The 18,536-nt window shown below is 46.3% G+C and overlaps 1 protein-coding gene across 2 annotated transcripts in view; it reads left to right on the plus strand.

The window, feature by feature from the left end:
* Positions 1 to 18,536, plus strand: part of SLIT3 (slit guidance ligand 3) — a gene marked incomplete at its 5' end in the record, with an annotated part of 602,061 nt that overhangs the window by 456,847 nt on the left and 126,678 nt on the right. For both annotated transcript variants that reach the window (XM_084244368.1, XM_084244367.1), the window contains 3 exons: positions 1,051 to 1,122; positions 6,905 to 7,068; positions 15,854 to 15,995. In XM_084244368.1, coding sequence (XP_084100494.1) covers positions 1,051 to 1,122; positions 6,905 to 7,068; positions 15,854 to 15,995 — 378 coding nt within the window. The remainder of the gene's footprint in view (positions 1 to 1,050; positions 1,123 to 6,904; positions 7,069 to 15,853; positions 15,996 to 18,536) is intronic.

The following is an 18,536-nucleotide window of genomic DNA, read 5'->3' on the forward strand; positions in this document are numbered from 1 at the left end:
GCAAAGCAGAGTGCAGAGCAGGTGGTCACCGTGAAGGATTGTACCACAGGCTACATCTAACTTGTGCACTCTAGGATGCATTGTGAGGCAGGTGTGGGCTCAAAAAGCTGAGAACTAGACCCAGCCTTCCCACATAGGGTGGCTTCACTCAACTCACGGAGCTGAATGTAATGTTTCAACCCCTGCAGAGAAGCCACGCCTTCCCTGGGCCTCCATAATAGGTCCCATGAGAAGGGTAAGCCCAGGGCTGAATTGCCTACATACGACTCGATTTCATTCTTTGGCTGCTAGTGTCATTCTGGTTCACTGTGGCGCTCACGTCTTTCCCTTTTGCCTGTGCAAGGATACCAGTTAGTGCTAACAGTGCACGTAGGCGCTCCCGTCTATGGGCATGGAGCGCAGAAGAAAGAGGAGGCTTAATTCCTGTCCTTGTAGAGCTCACAGGCTCACTTTCAGATGTGCTTGGAGAGTCAAAGATGCCTAGAAAATATAGAAAATACTCACATGAGCTCTACGGAGAGCATCCTGTTCATGCAGTGGAGAGGAAGGAGTACGGAGTAAAAAAGTGCCAGGTTCACGTCCCATTTCCAGTCCTCAGCAGCTTGGGGGTTTTGGAAAGGTCATTTTCCTTTTCTGCAGACCAAACACCTCATCTCTAACCTCTCAGCATTGTGTGTAACTAAGCAAAATGACGTATATCTCTAATAAAGAGAGTGATGACACATAATTGGCATCATAGTTGTAAGAAGTGGAGATCTCTAACAGAGCACTCAGCACACAGTAGGAATTCGGGAAGCTGTGTTGTTGCTTGGGATGGGTCAGGAGAACTGGGAGGACAGCAGCAGGGAGGCGGGATTACCTGGGAAATGCATCAGTGTCTCTTACCATCTGGAGGTGGTGCCCTCACTCCAGCTGCTCCACAGCTATTGCTCTGTGGTGCCAATTGCAATCACACTCACCCCTGCCCTACCTTCCACCAGCATCTTGATGCCCCCTCCCTGCACATGCTGCTCCTTTATGAGCCATTCCCTTCTTCTCCTCTCTCCGCAGCACCCTCAACAACAACAACATTAGCCGCATCCTGGTCACCAGCTTCAACCACATGCCGAAGATTCGAACTCTGTGAGTAAAAGCCCCTGCCCCTTCCTCACCTGTCGCAGCCCAAGTGCAGCCCCCTAAGCTGCAGGGACTGGGCATAGGGTTCCTGTATCCAAATGCCGCCTTCCTCTGCTGTTACCTAAGGGGTATGTTCATGAATGAGGGTGGAAGGGGGAAAAAAGGCTTATAGTGCCTTCTGAACCCCCATTCTGCAGCAGCTGGACTCATTTCTCTTCACTCCAGGACCTGGGAATTCTTTGTGTTTTCCATCTTGATGGAAAAGTTTAATACTGTTAGTTCGTTACAGAACATAGAATTGGGACCTAATGACTCGCCATTTCCCTAGCTGATTCATGTACCACTGGCAGTTCTACCAATTTGCCAGTGCTTTCTGCTGTTTTCTCCTGTGCAACCAATGGCAGAAAGGGAGGGTTAGTCCCTCCTAGTTGTCATTCTCCCAGCTTCCCTCCCACACCCCCACTCGTTGGATGATGCTCGCATGTGGAATGCTGCACCTTGGTTCTTTATCTTTAATATGCTGGGTGAGTCGGAACATCCAGTGCACGTACTCAGGAACAGATTCTCCCCCATCACAGCCCCTACTGGGAACAGAGCTATTGCCTTATTACCTAGGGAGTCCCCTCTGCTCTCAGCCAGGACCCATTTTGTAAGTTTTTCTGCAATGGGCTCTGTAGATCTTTTCACAGAGATTCATTCTGGATACTCTTCTTGTGTTGGTGGAGCCTTGATGGTGTTTGCCTCACGACAGTAAGAGAGAAATAGCCAGCATCCAGGAGCTTCCAGCCAAAGGCATTTAGGACCAAGGAGAGGACTGGAATCCCTTCTGGGCCCTTTTAAGCTCTGGGACCTCTGTTCTCTCTGCTATAAATAAGGATGGTGGTGAGGATCAGATGAGATTCAATATAAGTGCCTGGCATGTAGTAGACAATCAATAATATTGATTGTTTTATAATTATTATCATACTAATTATCTAGAAGTATGGACCAAGTACCAAGCCACGGGTTTATCTTTGGGTTTGAGCAACATGGAATCCACAGAGATTTGAATTTCCTTAGAGCAGTGGTTCTCACACTGGGGCCCCCAAACTGCCAGCATCAGCATCATCCAGAATGCGTTCAGAAAAGCAAAGTCTCCAGCTCACCCCAGGCCGATGGAATCAGCACCTCTGGGAGGGGGGCCAGTCATCTGTTTTATAACAAGATCTCCAGGAGATTTTGATGCTCATAAAGTCTGTGGACCCTGGCATCAGGTGGAAAGTCACCTTATCCCAGAAGAGAATGAAGCAGAGAGCAGCGAAGCAGTGGATGCAGAAAGAGTTTGGAGCATCAAAAGAACACAGAGTTGGAAGTCAGACAGACCCAAGTTTACACGTAAACTCTGCCACCTACTCTGGGCAAGTTTCTTATCTCTATGTTTGCAGAGCCCTGAGTTCAAAGATGCTTGTCTCCATGTTGCCGCAGGAACAAAATGTGAAGTGCTGGCTCATGTTGCACGCTCAACAAATACCAGTTTTTCGGAAGAAGAAGAAATCAAGCAGCTGTCATCACTGTTCCCCAGTCCTTCCTTTGATCCCTCACAGGATAGCGTACTTCAGCCAGTGTATCTCTCCATTTCTATCACTTTTTAAAGTGCATGGTGCAGTAGGCAAAGTAAGGCAAAGCCACTGAGTCTTCAAAGATCTCATCCAAGTCCCCAGCAAACCACACATGAGTTGGAGAAGAATGAGGCCCAGGACTCCTCGCCAAGAAGCCAAAAGTCACCTTAAGGAGCTGGCTCTGCCTCTCCCCAGACAAGCGAACTGAGCCACTGTCCAGGCCTGCAGTGGCGCCCCCCACCCCCCCGGGCTGCAACTCTGTGATGTGTACTCACCTTCTTTTATTTCAGTTTAGAGCAGCAGCAAAGAAGATGAACTGGACCCACGGGGACAGGGGGACATAGCTGGGTCTGGATCTTGAGTGTTTAGTTAGAGTTGGGGCGGGGGGAAGGAATATTTTCCTCCTTGTTTCCGTTGTCATTCTTCCCTGTGGTCCCAAATACTCATCTGATGAGTGCAGATCAATCAGTCAATCTAGTCTGTTCTCTTTGCTCCCTGCCTGCTGCCATTTTCTCTTTAGTTTAATTTCAGAGATAGCTCCGCATCGAACTCCCAGGAGACTTGAGCTGACTAATCCCCCTTCACTGTAATTAAAGTTAAGGGGGGTGGGGGAGACTAGTGGTGGAGAAGGGGAGGAGGGAAGAAAAGAGAGGAAGGAAGTCATAAATGGGATTTCTAAAGGAAAGCTTTTATATTGAATTCAGAAAGCCACATTTTATAGAAAATGAACACTGGCCCTCTCTAAAAGGATTTGCTGGAAATTTAATTTAGCATCTCTGGCTAAAAGGCACCTTTCACAAATTGGCATTTGTATTCATTCACCTTATAGTCTGCAAAAGTCGTTTGGCCAACATGTCTCTGTCAACAAAAGATTGCAAAACCACATTTAGGAAGCACATACCCACCTTGATGCCTTTGGAGCTAAATAAGAAATGATAGCTTCCTACAGGCAGGCTCCTGGATTGGGAGAAGACAAGTCTGGGCTAGTCGCCTAGAAGTGGTAATTACAGCAGGCATTTTTCATGATTTACAGTGTGCCAGGCCTTATCCTAAGAATGTCCCATGAATCACTACTACTTTGACAACTCCAGGAAGGCAGCACCATTAGCACCCCCATTTTACAGATAAATACACTGAGACCCAAGTCGAAGTTGGAAAGTACAGTGTCACTGTCAGATTTGAGAGTTTGATGTCAGAGCCTGTGCTCAGCCCTGGCAGCAGAACAGAAACAGAAAGTTTCAGGGAGTCGAGGGGAGGGGAGCAGGGGCTTCCACAATCAAAGGGACATTGGAGGCCACTCTCCTTGTGTCATTGCCATCAGATTCACCAAAATTAAATAAATCACTTCCATGCTCACTCGAGGGTTCGCAGTACTCCTGCTGTGTCCAGGTTCACATTTCATGATTGTTGTCATCATTTTTCTTTTAATATTACCATTTGGGATGATATGGCTTAATTTGCTCTCCCTAACAAGATAGAAATGGCAGTTTGAAAGAATCTGCCTAGCTGACATCCTTCCCCCAACCCCCAACACACACACACACATGCACGCACACACACACACGCACACACACACACAGCATTTTTGGTGGGTAAAATTCCAGTAGGGTATCTGAGCCCGTGCACTGTACTGGGCTTTTGACAGGAGATTTCACGTGGCTTCCAACACAGTTTTGCTCACTGTCACCTCTTCTTCATAGTCTCATTTGAGAAGGGCAGAGAATCCTGCACATACAAAGGCACAGGGACCAACTAAAGCAAGAGCAAGAAGAAAGGTAGCTTGGAGCTGGCCAGCGGGGACTGAGGAAGAGCCAATCTAATAGAATCTTCCAAAATGGAAACCTCTGACATTTTGATTATCCCAGAAATTAATCATCAGTAAGAATCTGACTTACCTAAGCCTCGTTTTTGTTTCCATTGATCTCTTATCCCTGATTGGAACTGACGGGAATTTGTTCTCATTGATCCACCTCTCAGGCCTCACAGTGAATCCCTGCTCCTCCAGCTCCCGTGTCTCGGGGCCAAAGAGGACCTCCACCTTGCTCAATAAAAGCCAAGCTCTCATTCAGAGCCTCTGGTTCTCAGGCACACAGAAGAACCCCAGCCCCTCATCCTGTGTTTATCTTTGTAGCCTGCCTCTGCTTGACCTTGTCACCAAGAACCGATCCACTGTTGCCATTTTCCTAGGCAATCTCTGTATCTGGTGGAAGCTTACTCACCATAGAAACCTCTCCTTTTGCCTCTCCTCCTCTCCCCCTCCCTCCTCCCTCCCTCCCCCTCTCCCTCTCCCTCACTGATGGGTCAGGAAGCAGACCATATTCACTTACACTATAATTTCCTAAGCAGCCCCAACATGAAAAAGGAATTCCCTTCCCTCCCTTGTGTTCTTTGAATAACCAGCTTTGTGCCCACTCCCAGGCACCTCTCCATCTGCACAAAGCAGTCATCTTGGTGGAGTAAACAGAGGGCTTGCTTTCCCCTTAGAGCTGAAGTCCTTCCTCCAACTTGGGATTTTGCCTGCCCTAGCCCTCTGGTCTGTTGCATCTCTTTCTGGAGTGCTTAGATGAGAGAAACCGTTGTTGCTTCAGCAGTATGGGGTTGGAGAGGGGGGTGTTTTGAGACTGGAAACTCAAAGAGGAGGACTGCAGGGGGCCCCTTACAGGCATGGTATTTTGGGCCTCGTAGCCAATGAAAATGTGGTCAACCTTAAAATGTGGCCTCTGAAATATGAAAAGAACGTTACAGCACCAAAAGTAATCATTTTAAAACAAAATCATAAAAATCTTTTCAAAATATTTTTCAGTACAAAAATGACATGTGGTGGGATATGGGTTCATTCAGTCAGTCTTATATGATGGGATCTGCTCCTACCCGTGCACCCCGTGACCCCACCTTGCCCAAGGTTTACACCCATAGATGGCAGGAAGGCACCACTGGCATGCGGTACAATCAGCAGCACTTGGCCAATGTTTAGCAATGTTGACCTTCCACTAAGTGGAGTGTGGTCAAGAGCCCTTGAGCTCTCTCCATTTCAGGCACAGAGGTAGCCCGAACCACTGCTCTGGGCAGCCACTCAATATTAGTTAGCTTGACACAGAGTACTTGAAAGTCCCGAGATACTGCTGGCTGATTAGCATGTACAGGATTGAGCATTTGAAATTTGCATCAAAAACCAGGTTGTGACAAGCTGAAGTGCCTAAAACTCATCTACTTATAATGACCTAGGATTGGAGGAAATGTAGAAATTGCATATCCCAATAGAGAAAACCTGGGAAAGTAGCTTTAAAAGCCCCTGGACATCTTCAGCTTATACCCCACTCCCAGTTAATGGAAAGGAAATTCAAGAAATTCAGCCACTTGGGATTCTCCCCCTCTACCACCCCAACCCAGAAGTAGAACCTAAAGATCCTTCTAGGAAATCTTATTCCCTCAAGGGTGAGAAATTTATCGGGAATCACAGCCTCTGGAGGGAGAAAGTCAAAAAGTCCTGGAGCCAGTTGGGAAATCTTTTCAGAGGTACCTGAAACAGAATAGCAAATACAGTAGGTAGAATTGAACTTAAGAAGGAAAGGAGGCGCTCCCTGGAGAGATGGCAGTGCAGGAGTCTGATATGGATGACACTTTGCTTAACTGGAAGGATGGAGAGACGATGCAGCCTTCCCAAAGCCCCCTTCTATGTCCATTTAGCCTGCCTAGTACACTCAGAGGTGGTTTCAGACTTGCCAGCATTACATGCAGTGGGTTCATTAAAGAGAGACATAAGGAAGCAATGAAAGAAAAAGGAGGTAAGGGGGTGGGAGAACAGCAACAGAAATGGACCACAGTGCCCCTTAGATTTGGGTATTGATCCTGAGGAGCTGTTCTGAGCCATGTGTAACTCACTCCAGTACTGAAATCTGAAGCTGAGTCTCGCCTTCAGAAGTTTGCCTTGCATCTCTTCTCCTGGGTGCTGAGGCTTTCTTGTGCAAAAAAGAAAAGGGTGGAATTATTATTAAGAAATGGAGAATTGTTCAGATCCTGGAGGCTTTCTTTGGATGTAGGCTACATATGAAGATAGCTGTCATTTGTCGCTTAGCAATAGAAGGGCTGAGGCTCCTATGGTCATTGGGATTTGCAGACGGAAAGGCTTCCCTGGGTGCTGAGAATGATCACACTGAGCAAGGGCTTCATGCTGCTGCTTCTTTCCCCAGGCGCCTCCACTCTAACCACCTGTACTGCGACTGCCACCTGGCCTGGCTCTCAGACTGGCTGCGGCAGCGGCGCACCATCGGCCAGTTCACACTGTGCATGGCTCCTGTGCACCTGCGAGGCTTCAATGTGGCGGATGTACAGAAAAAGGAGTACGTGTGTTCAGGTGAGGCTGCCCCGCTGCTCCTCCCTCCTGTGCCGTGACTCCCTACCCTCAAGCTTGCTCTGGCATCCCCCTGGTCTTGAACACACACCCCTACCAGGAGTCTGGTGTGGAACCCCATAGCTTGCTCCCCATGCTTGATAGTCACTTCACTCTGCAGCACCCAAAGGGATCAAAAAAAAGAAGCTTTTGTCACCTCGTAAAGGAAAATGCTCAAAAAATTCATAAATCCCTTTCAGTTAAGCCTCACAGTCTGTCTATGCTAAGAAAACCAATCTGTATTAGGTATCTTGGCATTTGCTGAACATTTTCCAACCTTCCAGTTACTCATAGAAACTGGAAAATGGGATCATGGAGGCTGTGGGGTCAGTCTGTTCTGCCCCTTGCCAGTGTGTGACTTGGACAAGTGATCACTTGACTGCAGAATTGAGATAATAATCATAGATAATTCAAGGGAAGGGTGGGCGGCTCCAGCGAAATAAGGCATAGAAAGCACTGGGCATAATACCACTCACTCAGTAAGCGCTAGTAAGTGGAGGCTTAATTATTATAGTTTAGTGGACCCACAAAATGTACTGAGCAAATGCCAGAGTTTGATCTGTGGGTAACTGAAGCGCAGTAAAAGCCCAGACTGTCTGCGTTGTACAGAAAACAGAGCTGAGCCCAGATATAAATGAAGGCCGCCTGGATCTTCAGGGATGGGAGGGGACCCAGGGATGGATAAGATCTTCCCAGAGGACGTGGCTTTCGAATCAGTTGCTAAATTTGCTCGCTTGTTTGTTTTTACTTTTGGCTGACACTCTCCACTTCCATCACTTTTCCACTGGCAAAGAAGTAGCGCCAATCTTCTGATTTCCTCAAAAGAAAAAGAAAGTCGCCAGTTGAGTAGTTTCCCCAAGAGGCATTGCTGATTTCAGCAACCCAGTCTTGGAATGAGGCCTTGTAGCCCCTAAAGGCTGATCTGGGGTAGGGTGGGAAGGGTCCAGTGAGCAGGCATGGAAGAGTAACAGGGAGCTGAGTGCTGGTGGGAGTGCCTTTCCCACCTCTCTCCTCTGTTGCCATTGTTTATTGAGCGCACATGTACTCCTGGGCCCTCCAGAGAAGGTTTGCAAAGCACAGATTGGCCTTCTTCCACTCTTAGGCTGCATTCACAGTATATAAGAATTTTCCTTGAATTAATGTCATCTCGTTCTCTGCTGCTTCCTCCTGTCATGTTGCTACTCCGTCAAGTTATTAATTATCCAAAAACATTTTAACATGTCTCAGTGCAGCACCTCAATAATTTCCTATAGACGCCCACTTAGAAATCACTTCCCATCAAACACATACAATAAAACCGTTTATCACACAGGCACCAAACTCAGATATAGTGACTGTAATTACAGTAATTATTAGGCAAAGGGTACAATATCGGCATAAGTACCAGTGAAAGAAATAATTATAGAGTGCCGGAGTCATCTGCGAGCAAGTGAGAAAAACTCATTAGAGAGAATGTAAAAACACATCATTATAGGTGGGGGTCGGGCTTAACGCTGTGCACGCCCCCCCCTCCCTTTGTCGGGACTTCCCGTTGCAGGAGTGGCGAGTCATGGCTTAGCCAACAGCCATCGGGATCCCAGATCCAGGGTAGGAAGATCAACCCCCCAAACTCCTGCAACTGCTAGTACCCCAAATCGCCTTCCCTGGAAATGGCTGGATCTAATGGGTGGGTGTTAGATACACAGAAGCGTCCCTGTCACCTTCCCTGTTTATGGAGATTAACCCTTTGCTCGTGTTGGTCACTGTTGCTTCTTAATACAAACTTGGTGTCTCTGACCACAGGAAAAATTTTTCCACAGATACCAGAACCTGAATATGCCTTTAAGCTCTACCCACTCCGCATAGATATGAATGTAGGGGGACAACATACTGGGACCCCTATACATGAGGGATTCTTTAAATGCTTTCACCAGGCTTTCCTGGGTTAAAAAATAGAATGCTGTGTGGGGTTATTTTCTGAAAAGGTCTAAGTCAGGTATTCTGTCTGGGGGGCTAGTGAATTAAACATTCATGACAAAAGATCTACCACCAGCATTGGGAGGATGCAGGAGGAGCACCTCTCCAAAAAAGCACCACCTCTTTAATGATTGATAAAGGTAGGTAGAGATCAGGACTTAACCTGTGCACATGCAGGAGGTGAAAGAGGGGCATTTCCCACGCTGACCACCCCATACATATCCCATACACGCAGATACCATGTGCACGCACACGCACACGCACACCATGTATACACAGACCTTTGGAGGTGCAGGCCCTGGCCCACAGCAGAGCCCAAGAGGCATCTGAGTGAGGCTGCTTTGTGCAGACCTGATTGTGGCTGTTTTAACCTCAAAACCAACAGTTTTTCTTGTTCAAGCTAGTTCTCCCCCACCCCTACTCATAGAAAGAGAACTTCATTCAAGAAAGGAGGGACAGAAACATCTCTTAAAAACAGAGGCCATCTGCCCATCTCTGGACACCAGTCACGCCATCTCTGTTTTCATCTCCAGTGATCCCATGAAGGCAGCATAGGAAAACCTCCCTGGACCCCTAAATGGCATCAGAAAATTCACGAAACACGTCACTCCAGGGACAGGAGAGAGCTGTATCTCACTCAGCCTGTGAGGGCCCTGCCTGCCAAGTCTCTGATATCTTCCTTTGAATTAAACCCAGCTGTCTGGGCCCCAGCCTCATCACCCCAGAAGCCCCCAGCTCTGGGCTCCTTATCACTCCAGCTACCCCAGAAATGTGCTGGTGGCAGACTGCAGCAACTGCATCCCCTCTCTCGTGGTATCCTGCTCATTGGAGGCATTCATTTTCTTCCTCTGAGGTGACAACTGAGAATTTTTCACTAAGGTAGAGGATTGTATTTTTATTTATTATTTTTTTTCTATGTGTATAACTGGGCCACTTGGTGCCCTTCAGCTACTGCTAGAAACATTTCTCTGTTGACTTTTCTTATTTCAAGTAGAAGACCCCAGAGCCAGAGGCACAGTGGTCTATTATCAAAGTTCAAGGTAACAGACCCCAAAAAAGTTCTACTTTGGCTACAATGCAGCTCTTGTTATGAGTAGCAAGTTGTTGGTGGCTCTGTTTTTCTCATCCTTACTCTAAGAGTTTATGCTGGGTTTTAAACTTTAGAATTCATCTTCTGTGTGCCAATTTTCTGATTCCTTCATCAGAGAACATCTCGGCAAGTCACCATTTGTAATTCAAGGGGTTCATTAAGTAGTTGACCTCCTGAGTCATGACCGCTTTGCTCTGAACCCCTTTGCATCCATGAGTCTATCCACACCTGTCACACCCTCTGCTTGAATGGAAGATACGTTTTCATGAAGATGAACCTTGTCTTCTAGTAATAAGAGACCATGTCTTACATTTTCAGGAGTCCCCAATGCCAACCACAGTTCTTGATTATAATAACCTCTCAGTCCACACTTCCTCATATATTATTAAAAATGAAATAGGCATATCACCCTGGAAACAAGAAACTTCCCCCTTTTCTAAAAAAAAAAAATTGGGGAACTAGTTACAAAATATACAGATAATTAAGGTAAGCCGTGACGAGCCACCCATCTCCTTAGGAGGTTTTAATTAAAACACCATAATTGCATATTGCAGGAATGAGATGATTAGGTTTATTTAGCCATTCCCAAAATTATCATGCCTCTGGTATTTAAATCACGTTCATTTATATTCTCATCATAATTGCTCCAGTCCCATTGTCATTGCGGTCTGTTGTTGGCTTTTAAAAGGCCAGAGGCCAACCCGAATGCTTAATTTAAATACTGGAATTAATTTATTTCCACGTGCTCTCAAGACCACTGGATTTTTCAACTCTGGGCACACTGCTGGATGAAGTTGTCTGAAAGACAAAAGAAAGGAGTGCAGCTCGAAACACGGGCAAGTCCATCCGGCCGCAGCTCATGTCTCAGCCCTGAAGTGTCCTCCTGCCTCCCTCCCAGGATTCTGAGCTGCTGATGGTTTTCAATTTCATGGCAGCAAAAAGAAATTGAGGGCCGTCTTTTGGGCACAAGAGCTGGCAAGAAGAGCATGGGGCCCAAATGCAGAACTTTGGTCTTCACTTGCTCTGTGATTTCATTTTCTTTAGCTTCCTCATCAGCATGATGGGAATAATAATGACAGAACCTAAGTCACAGGGTGTTAGGAGGATCGAGGGAGATAACCTATACAGAGCTCTTCATGCAGGATCTGGCTGATAGGAAAGAAACATTCCAGCTACGTTAACTGCTGTTATGGGAGCCACGGTCATGACTGTGTCCTTGGCCAAGTTCTCTCCTCTCTTGGGGCTTCTGTTTCCTCACCATCTCTGTGGCCCTTTCTAAGTCTGAAGTTTGGTGACCTCTGCCCCACTCACCTGGGTGGACACATTAGGGCCTTTGCTCTCAGTGTGAGGATCATCCCCACTGGCCAGCTAGGAGAATGAAGCTGAAGTGGTGGCTGGGGTCAGAGCTAGTCTCCTTGGTCATTGCTCCACAACTCAATAGGGAGTTGTGCAGTAAGTGGAGACAGGCTGAGCAGTACCCTCCATGCTAGCACTGGGAATAACTCCCTGCTGCTAGCAACGTGAGTGCCCCTGGTCTGGCAGCAGCACCCTGGTGATCCACAAAGAGCAGGGATGGGCCATCTCTGCTCTCCCCTAAGCTCTGCCCTGCCTCCCTCAAGACCACGCTCAGGGAGTCTTAGCAGACATCATAAGACATTGCAGTTCCTTCTTCATTTGGCACAGAGGTAGCTTTGGCTCCAGATTCACTCCAGAGTTGAAGTGGCAATTAAGGGAAGGCAAGATGGGCCCCCAGAGGAGAGACAGTTCCCCATCTCCTTGTGCTGGGTAAGGACATCCTTCCACCTCGGTGCAGCAACTTTTGAGCACCACTGAAAAGCTCCACAGGCAGATGGCATGGGCACTTACTTACAAAGGAAGAGCTGAAGAGCAGTTCCCTATGCACTCCTAAGTTTATGGCAGAACATCTCAGAGAGTAGGTGATAGGGCTGTGTGCTAGGTCACAGCCTTGCTCTAATTTCAGGGAAAGGAGTAGGTAGAGCCAGCAGGCAGGCTTGCTAAGGACAGTAGGACTTGTCGCCCACATGAGAATGTGTGCACAGCAGGAACACACATGTGCATGAAGGCACCTACCCAGATAGTGGTTTCCATCAAAGACACATAGATTCTTTCTGCTCTGACAGAAGAACTCTGTTCTCATTCCCCTCTGCCTCCCAGCTTGTAATCGAGATTTGCTGGGTAAAATGTAGGCGTTTCCTCATGTTGTCCCCCTTGGAAACCCACTGCCCCCTGCAACTTCACCCCCACGGCCCCCAACATGAGTAGGCAGAAAAGGTTGGGGTGGATGACTGCTGACTAAGCTTGATGAAGTGCCTAGGACCCCAAACCACGTGGGTGAACTAGGCTCAGAGGCAGCCCCACGGGACAAGGCAAATGACCTTTGCCATAACTTAGTTGTGGGGTAGAAAGATGTGAGCTCAGGAAGGCATGCCCATCTCTCCACCACTGCTGTGTCTCCCCACTCCGGCTTCCGTACCCACCAGGGCCCTTCCAGAGAGATGACTCATGGGCATGCGGTCCTGTCTGCCAGGCTTCTGGGTCCATGTCACACATGTCTTCACCCTCTCACCCAAGGTGTGCTTACCAAGTCCATGTTTTCTGTCAGACCCTGTTTTAGGCACCAGTAAGACAGAAGGTCACCTCAGTCTGTCCAGAGACAGAAAGCAAAGGGAGGGACTTCTGCCATCACAGCCCTCAGAGACAGCAGCACTGGTCAGAAGGGAATGTTTCCATGCAAAGCAAGCCCATCTTTCAACCCCAATTTAAACCTGAAGTGTTTTCCATCAACAAGGGAGCAACATTCTCACCACGTGTGAGAGTACCTGGCTGGGAAGCCACCAGCCTAGAATGCTGACGGGGAGTATAATTACACTCTTTCTTTGCACATAATTAAAGGTGTTGTTAGTGACCTGGTTAAGGAATCTTTTCAAAGGCTTTCTTGCCTTGACGACATCCCTTGAGATGTAGCACACACTGCCAGCTGAATCAGAGCCACCCTAAGAAAGACCCAGCTTGTTCCCAGAGGGCCCTAGGGCTGTACCCAGGTCTGGTTTAAACAATTCACGTCAGCAGAGAAGTCAGAAGGGGAAGTTTTGAAAAAACTGCACTTCAGAACTTCCTGTTGCCCATATGACCTTTGAATACGATGTCTTCCTGACACCCCCCATCTGTCAGGACTATTCTGACAGATCAAATATTCCCCTGATCTGATACCTTCCACCTGAGCAGATGGGAATGCAAGAACCCATGCTCCAGCCCTCCGTGGAGCCCCTGACATTTCTCAAAAAAGGAAGGTGACTGGGGATGTGGAAATTGTCTCTGGCTTTGTCTGGCACATTTGCCCTTGACCTAGAGGGTCATTTCTTTGGGGAGAGCCATCTGCACTACAAAGTCCTTACAGTGAGGCCCTATTGCTCACATCCTCCCTCGGGTAGACATGTGTGAGGAGGTGGGAGCCCTTCACACTGTAGATGTTCTTTGCCATCTGCATAGAGAGAAGGGAAAGCTGCTAGTAGGCTTCTTGCTCCCCCTGCTTCCTGAAGAAAAGGAATAGCTGATCTTTAGACCCAGAAAGGACTTAAGAATTCTTGTATTCCAAGCTTCTCATTCACTGAGATTGGCAGTTGAAAAAAGAAACTCAGAAGGGCTACACTGACTTGCCCAAGGTTCTATAGACAATGGCAGAGCCAGATCTGTCAATCCCTACAAACATTTCTAAGCTCTCTCTGTGCCAGGTACTTTTAAATACTTCATGTGCATTAACTTTCTTTACTTTCACAACAAGTCCATGCTATGAAATAAATATTGTTATTTTCCCCCATTTTACAGATTAGGAAGACTGAGGCTCAGGGACCTAAGTGTGAAATGATAGAAACAAGATGCAAATTGTGACTCTGGAGTACACCCACTTAGCCAAAATGTCCTCCCTTTCTTGGTCTGAGGCTCTTCCAGGCTGGCTCTCTGGGTTTTGATTTTTCTCAGAAATGTGAAGACTTTCCCAGTTGAGAACAATGCCAGTATTGCCTCTCTCTCTAAGAGAATGTTCCACTTGGGTATTTTAGTCAAAGTTAGGATGTACCTAGCATTTTCTATAGTCTCCATTAGTTCCACTAGTGTGACACTGGAGACTTGGAAATCCTTGTACTTTTGACAAGAATATTTTCTCAAATGTCCCAACTAAGAGGATGTCTTTAAATTTTGGAAGTGTGTGAATGTGTGCATGTGCACGTGTGTGAGTGTGTGTGTGTGTGTGTTTGTGTGTGTAAAGATGAGGCTGATGACTGAATTGGTGCTTCCTGGCAAGGTAAAGTTTCCAAATTAAGCCACAGGCATCAACCCAGTCCTTTGCATAAGGACCTGCCCCAGGCATGAGGACTGTTAATCTAGAGAGGACCCTCTACTTTGAGTCTCCCTCAGTTTCTAGGTCTGGTCAGTCCTCTTATTCAGCCACCATAGATGGGCTTGCCAGCTTCCCAGACTCAACTTCACCAGTGAACAGACATCATCTTTCCCTGCAGGCATTTTCCATGTTTCGTGTTTACTGACTGACTACACAGCAGCTTCCAGCCAGAAGGGCCCCATCTGAGCAGCAAGAAGGTCCATGCAGTTGGTGTTTGGTCTCAGTCATGGTCTTTGCTCTTGGAGGGACCTGAAAGGACATTAAAGTAACCCCTCCTGACTAGATCCAGCAGGCATGGGCTGGGGTCCCAGGAGAGGCCCTGAGTTTAGTTTGCCTTTGCGAGCATAATGTCTACATTTGAAAACATAGCCACAAGCTTGAGATTCTTACCTAATATTGAGGCAGAAGCCATACTGTGAAAAGTTTACACTGCCTTTAAAATGCTCGAATGTACTTCATGCTTCCTGTATTAGAGATTTGTACCAATGAAAGAGTGTTCCTAAAGGTCTTTGAATCTTATATTAGTTCACCACTGTATATGTGTGTCTATTAATATATTTAACTTTCAAAATAAGCTGCTTGGATGCCATTTCTTGAGTTTTCACCACCTTTCTTTAAAATCCACATTGGGTCTCACCTCAAATAGTAAGAGCTAGCTCTAAAATATTTAGTAACTCATATTTGCCTTTTTTTTCCTATGAAGTGAGTTTTATTTGCATATTCTCAGGACATAAAAATGGTTTGAAAATGCCTTGGATGTCACTGCCTATGACTGTACCGCCACTTTGACAACATCAGTGTCCCATATAGGGAAATTCTGCCACCTTTTGTCCTCCCACCTGGTTTTGATATCTCAAGTGACTTCCAGCCATGAAAGAGTGAAGTTTCGGCAACCAATCCCCAAATGAAAACCCAAAACCCCAGGTCATCATTCAGACTTTGAGCACCCTGAGAATGTTGTCCTAGTATATGCTCTGTGCACTCCTGTGGCATATTTTCATGCATGATTGATGCTGGGAGCCACTCTCTTCTAAAGACCAGGATGACAAGATGACAGAGCAAGGGGAGCAATCCAGAAACAGGTCAAGATCAGAATCTCTCCTCTAAGCTGAATATCTAGCCAGTGGCAGCTGTGTCTCCCAGATGAGAGGAGAAGTCAGCTGGTGATCATACTTCAAGTAGCTGAATCAGGAATGCTGCTTCCCCGGGAAACTGGTTTAGAGGCACAGAAGCCCAGGCAGCTCCTGACACTGACCTTAGCTGACCATTGTGTTCTGGCCCCACAGGCTCCCACTCGGAACCTCCAGCCTGCAATGCCAACTCCATCTCCTGTCCTTCGGCCTGCACATGCAGTAATAACATCGTGGACTGTCGAGGGAAGGGTTTGACGGAGATCCCCGCCAACTTGCCAGAGGGCATCGTTGAAATGTAAGTGTCCCATCTGCCACCCTCATCCCTGGACATTGCGCCTATCTGTCTGAGCCAATCCACCAGTAGGCTGGAAGTATGTTGGACTGTCAGAGCTGACAGTTGAGAAAGATCAGAAATCTCTGTGCTCTCCTTCTGGGATTTCCCAGGTAGGATAGCTCAGTAGTCACAAATATGGACTCTAGATTACATTTAGCAAACTACAAAATGGGAGCCCAAGATGCCTTCTTTATAAATAAAACTTTATTGGGACACACCCACTCCCATTTGTTAATATATTGCTCATACTATTCTTGTAAGACAGTATTGAATAGTTACAACAAAGAACTTATGGTTTACCAAGCCTAATAAGTATTCCATCTGGCCCTTTACGTAAGTTTGCCAACCTCTGCCTTATGATTCTATCCTGGCATTTGCTAGCTGTGTCATTTTGGGGAAAATAATTGCTTTCTTTCATCTTTATTTTTCTCATTTATAATAATGTGGTGATTGTAGTATTACTCATGGGTCATGGTGAAAACTAAATGAAATGCACATGTAAAGCACTTAATTCAGTCCTTGACACATGGGTAAGTGTTCTGTAGAATGGCAATGGTAAGAAGTATACAAATGATGAACTGTTTCCATAGCTACCATTATCTAAGAAAGACTGAGCTTTTATCATTTCAAATTAGCTTATTGTCCTTCAGATTAGATGTTTAGGTAAAGAGACAAAATGGTATGTGCCCATGTGGCTACACAGATGTCCCAGATGCCAGTAAAATGTGTCCCCATAGCTAAGTCTTGTTCCCTCCTCCCTCAGATATTAGAAATGGCCATTGTCTCATTTTGAACTCAGTAAAGGTTGAGTTAATGTTGACCTCAAGACCACTCTGCAAATGATGATAATCATTTTTATTTTCTCCCTTCACCTTTTGATGGCTATATTCAAAACATAATTAGATGGAATTTCTTACTGAACTCACTATTAGATAAAATGCTTCCAAATAAAACACAGAGGCATTTCCCTCGCCTCTCTGCTTCATGTTCTTCTCCTCTTCTATGCATACCCATCTGTTCCTAATGCATTCCAAAAGATGGCTTGTTGATTCCTTCATTTGTTCATATATTCACTTAACAAACAGCTGTTTTAAGCAGAGTTGTGCTCTTGTTATTGTTCTGTGCTTAGAAAGCAACAACAAACAAAATAGGTAAAATATTGGTACTTGCATACTATTGTTGGGGAAAGTGCAGTAACAAAGTAAAATAAACACAGCAAAATAAATTAGATAATATGTGAGGATGTGATAGGTTCTATGCGGGGGAAGTGAAGCAAGGAAAGGACTGGAAGTGAATGAAAGTAAAAACAAGTAGATATCTGGAGGAAGTGTTGCCTGTGCAAAGGCTCTGAGGTGGGGGTATGCCAGGTAGAACTAAAGGCCAGTGTGGCTGACACATAGCAAAAGGTGAAATATTGGGGATGAGGGCATATTGGTAATGAAGGGCCACATCATGGGGACATTTTAAGCACTTTGGTTGCATTATCATTGATATGAGAACAGACTTTCAACAGGAGAGCCTCAGTTTCTTCTTTTTTCATTGACTGGGCCACCTTCTCTGTAATTCCCTTGAAAACTGTTCCCCAGCCCCAGTAGACACAGTTCATGCCCTGCACCATCCTGTCAGCCAGCAGCTAGTCAGTAAAGCATCCTTTTGGACTGAAATTCACCCCCATATGACTTTCATCCACCTTCACTCAGCTTTCAGTCTTCCTCTCAGCAAAGAGCAACAATTCCCTTCATGTTGTACTGTAACTTTCCTTCACTCCTCTTGGCCATTGTGCTAGCCTTGAGATCCCTCTTTCTGTGGAATTCTCTTCAACCTCACTTCTGCCTCTCGATCCTTTGCTTCCTTCTTCCACCATTTCCCATTCCTGTCATTCCCTTGATCAGATCTCAAACACACTCTGATGAAAGAAGCCATTTTATGGCTCACATAGGAGCAGGAACCTCCTCCCAAGCCCCTGATTCCAAAGCTGAGGGCTTACCTGCCCTCCTCTCCTTCTCCACATCCCTGTACCTCACAGACACACAGCTTGGACCTCACAGACACACAGGTCAAGTATATGGGAGAGAGAATTTGCAACCCTGCACGTTGGAGGTGGGACTCATGCAGGCCACACCCTACCTGGACTCTTGGTCACATATCTGGACACTGGATTTTTTATTTCAAAATAATAACATGTCCATTACTTGTTTTCCCCAACACCATCCCTTATGCCCTTTGACCCTTCCTCATTCCTCTCTCCCTCTTAACCTCGGAAGCCTCACTTCATTTATTAGTGTCAGCTAGTTTTTATATGTATTTTGCTCTACTGAGTTGTCCACCAAATAAATGTTCATTATTTGTCATCCTGACTTGCTTTACTACACATAATTCCCTCAAATGTTTTCCATTTTGCTGCAAAGAATAGCAGTTCATCTTTCTTGTGGCTAAATAGTATTCCATTGTGTGGATAGACTGTATATTTTAATCCAGTCCTCTATCCATGGGCATTTAGGC

This window comes from Talpa europaea (genome assembly GCF_964194135.1).
Source record: "Talpa europaea genome assembly, chromosome: 9".
Lineage (NCBI taxonomy): Eukaryota > Metazoa > Chordata > Mammalia > Eulipotyphla > Talpidae > Talpa > Talpa europaea.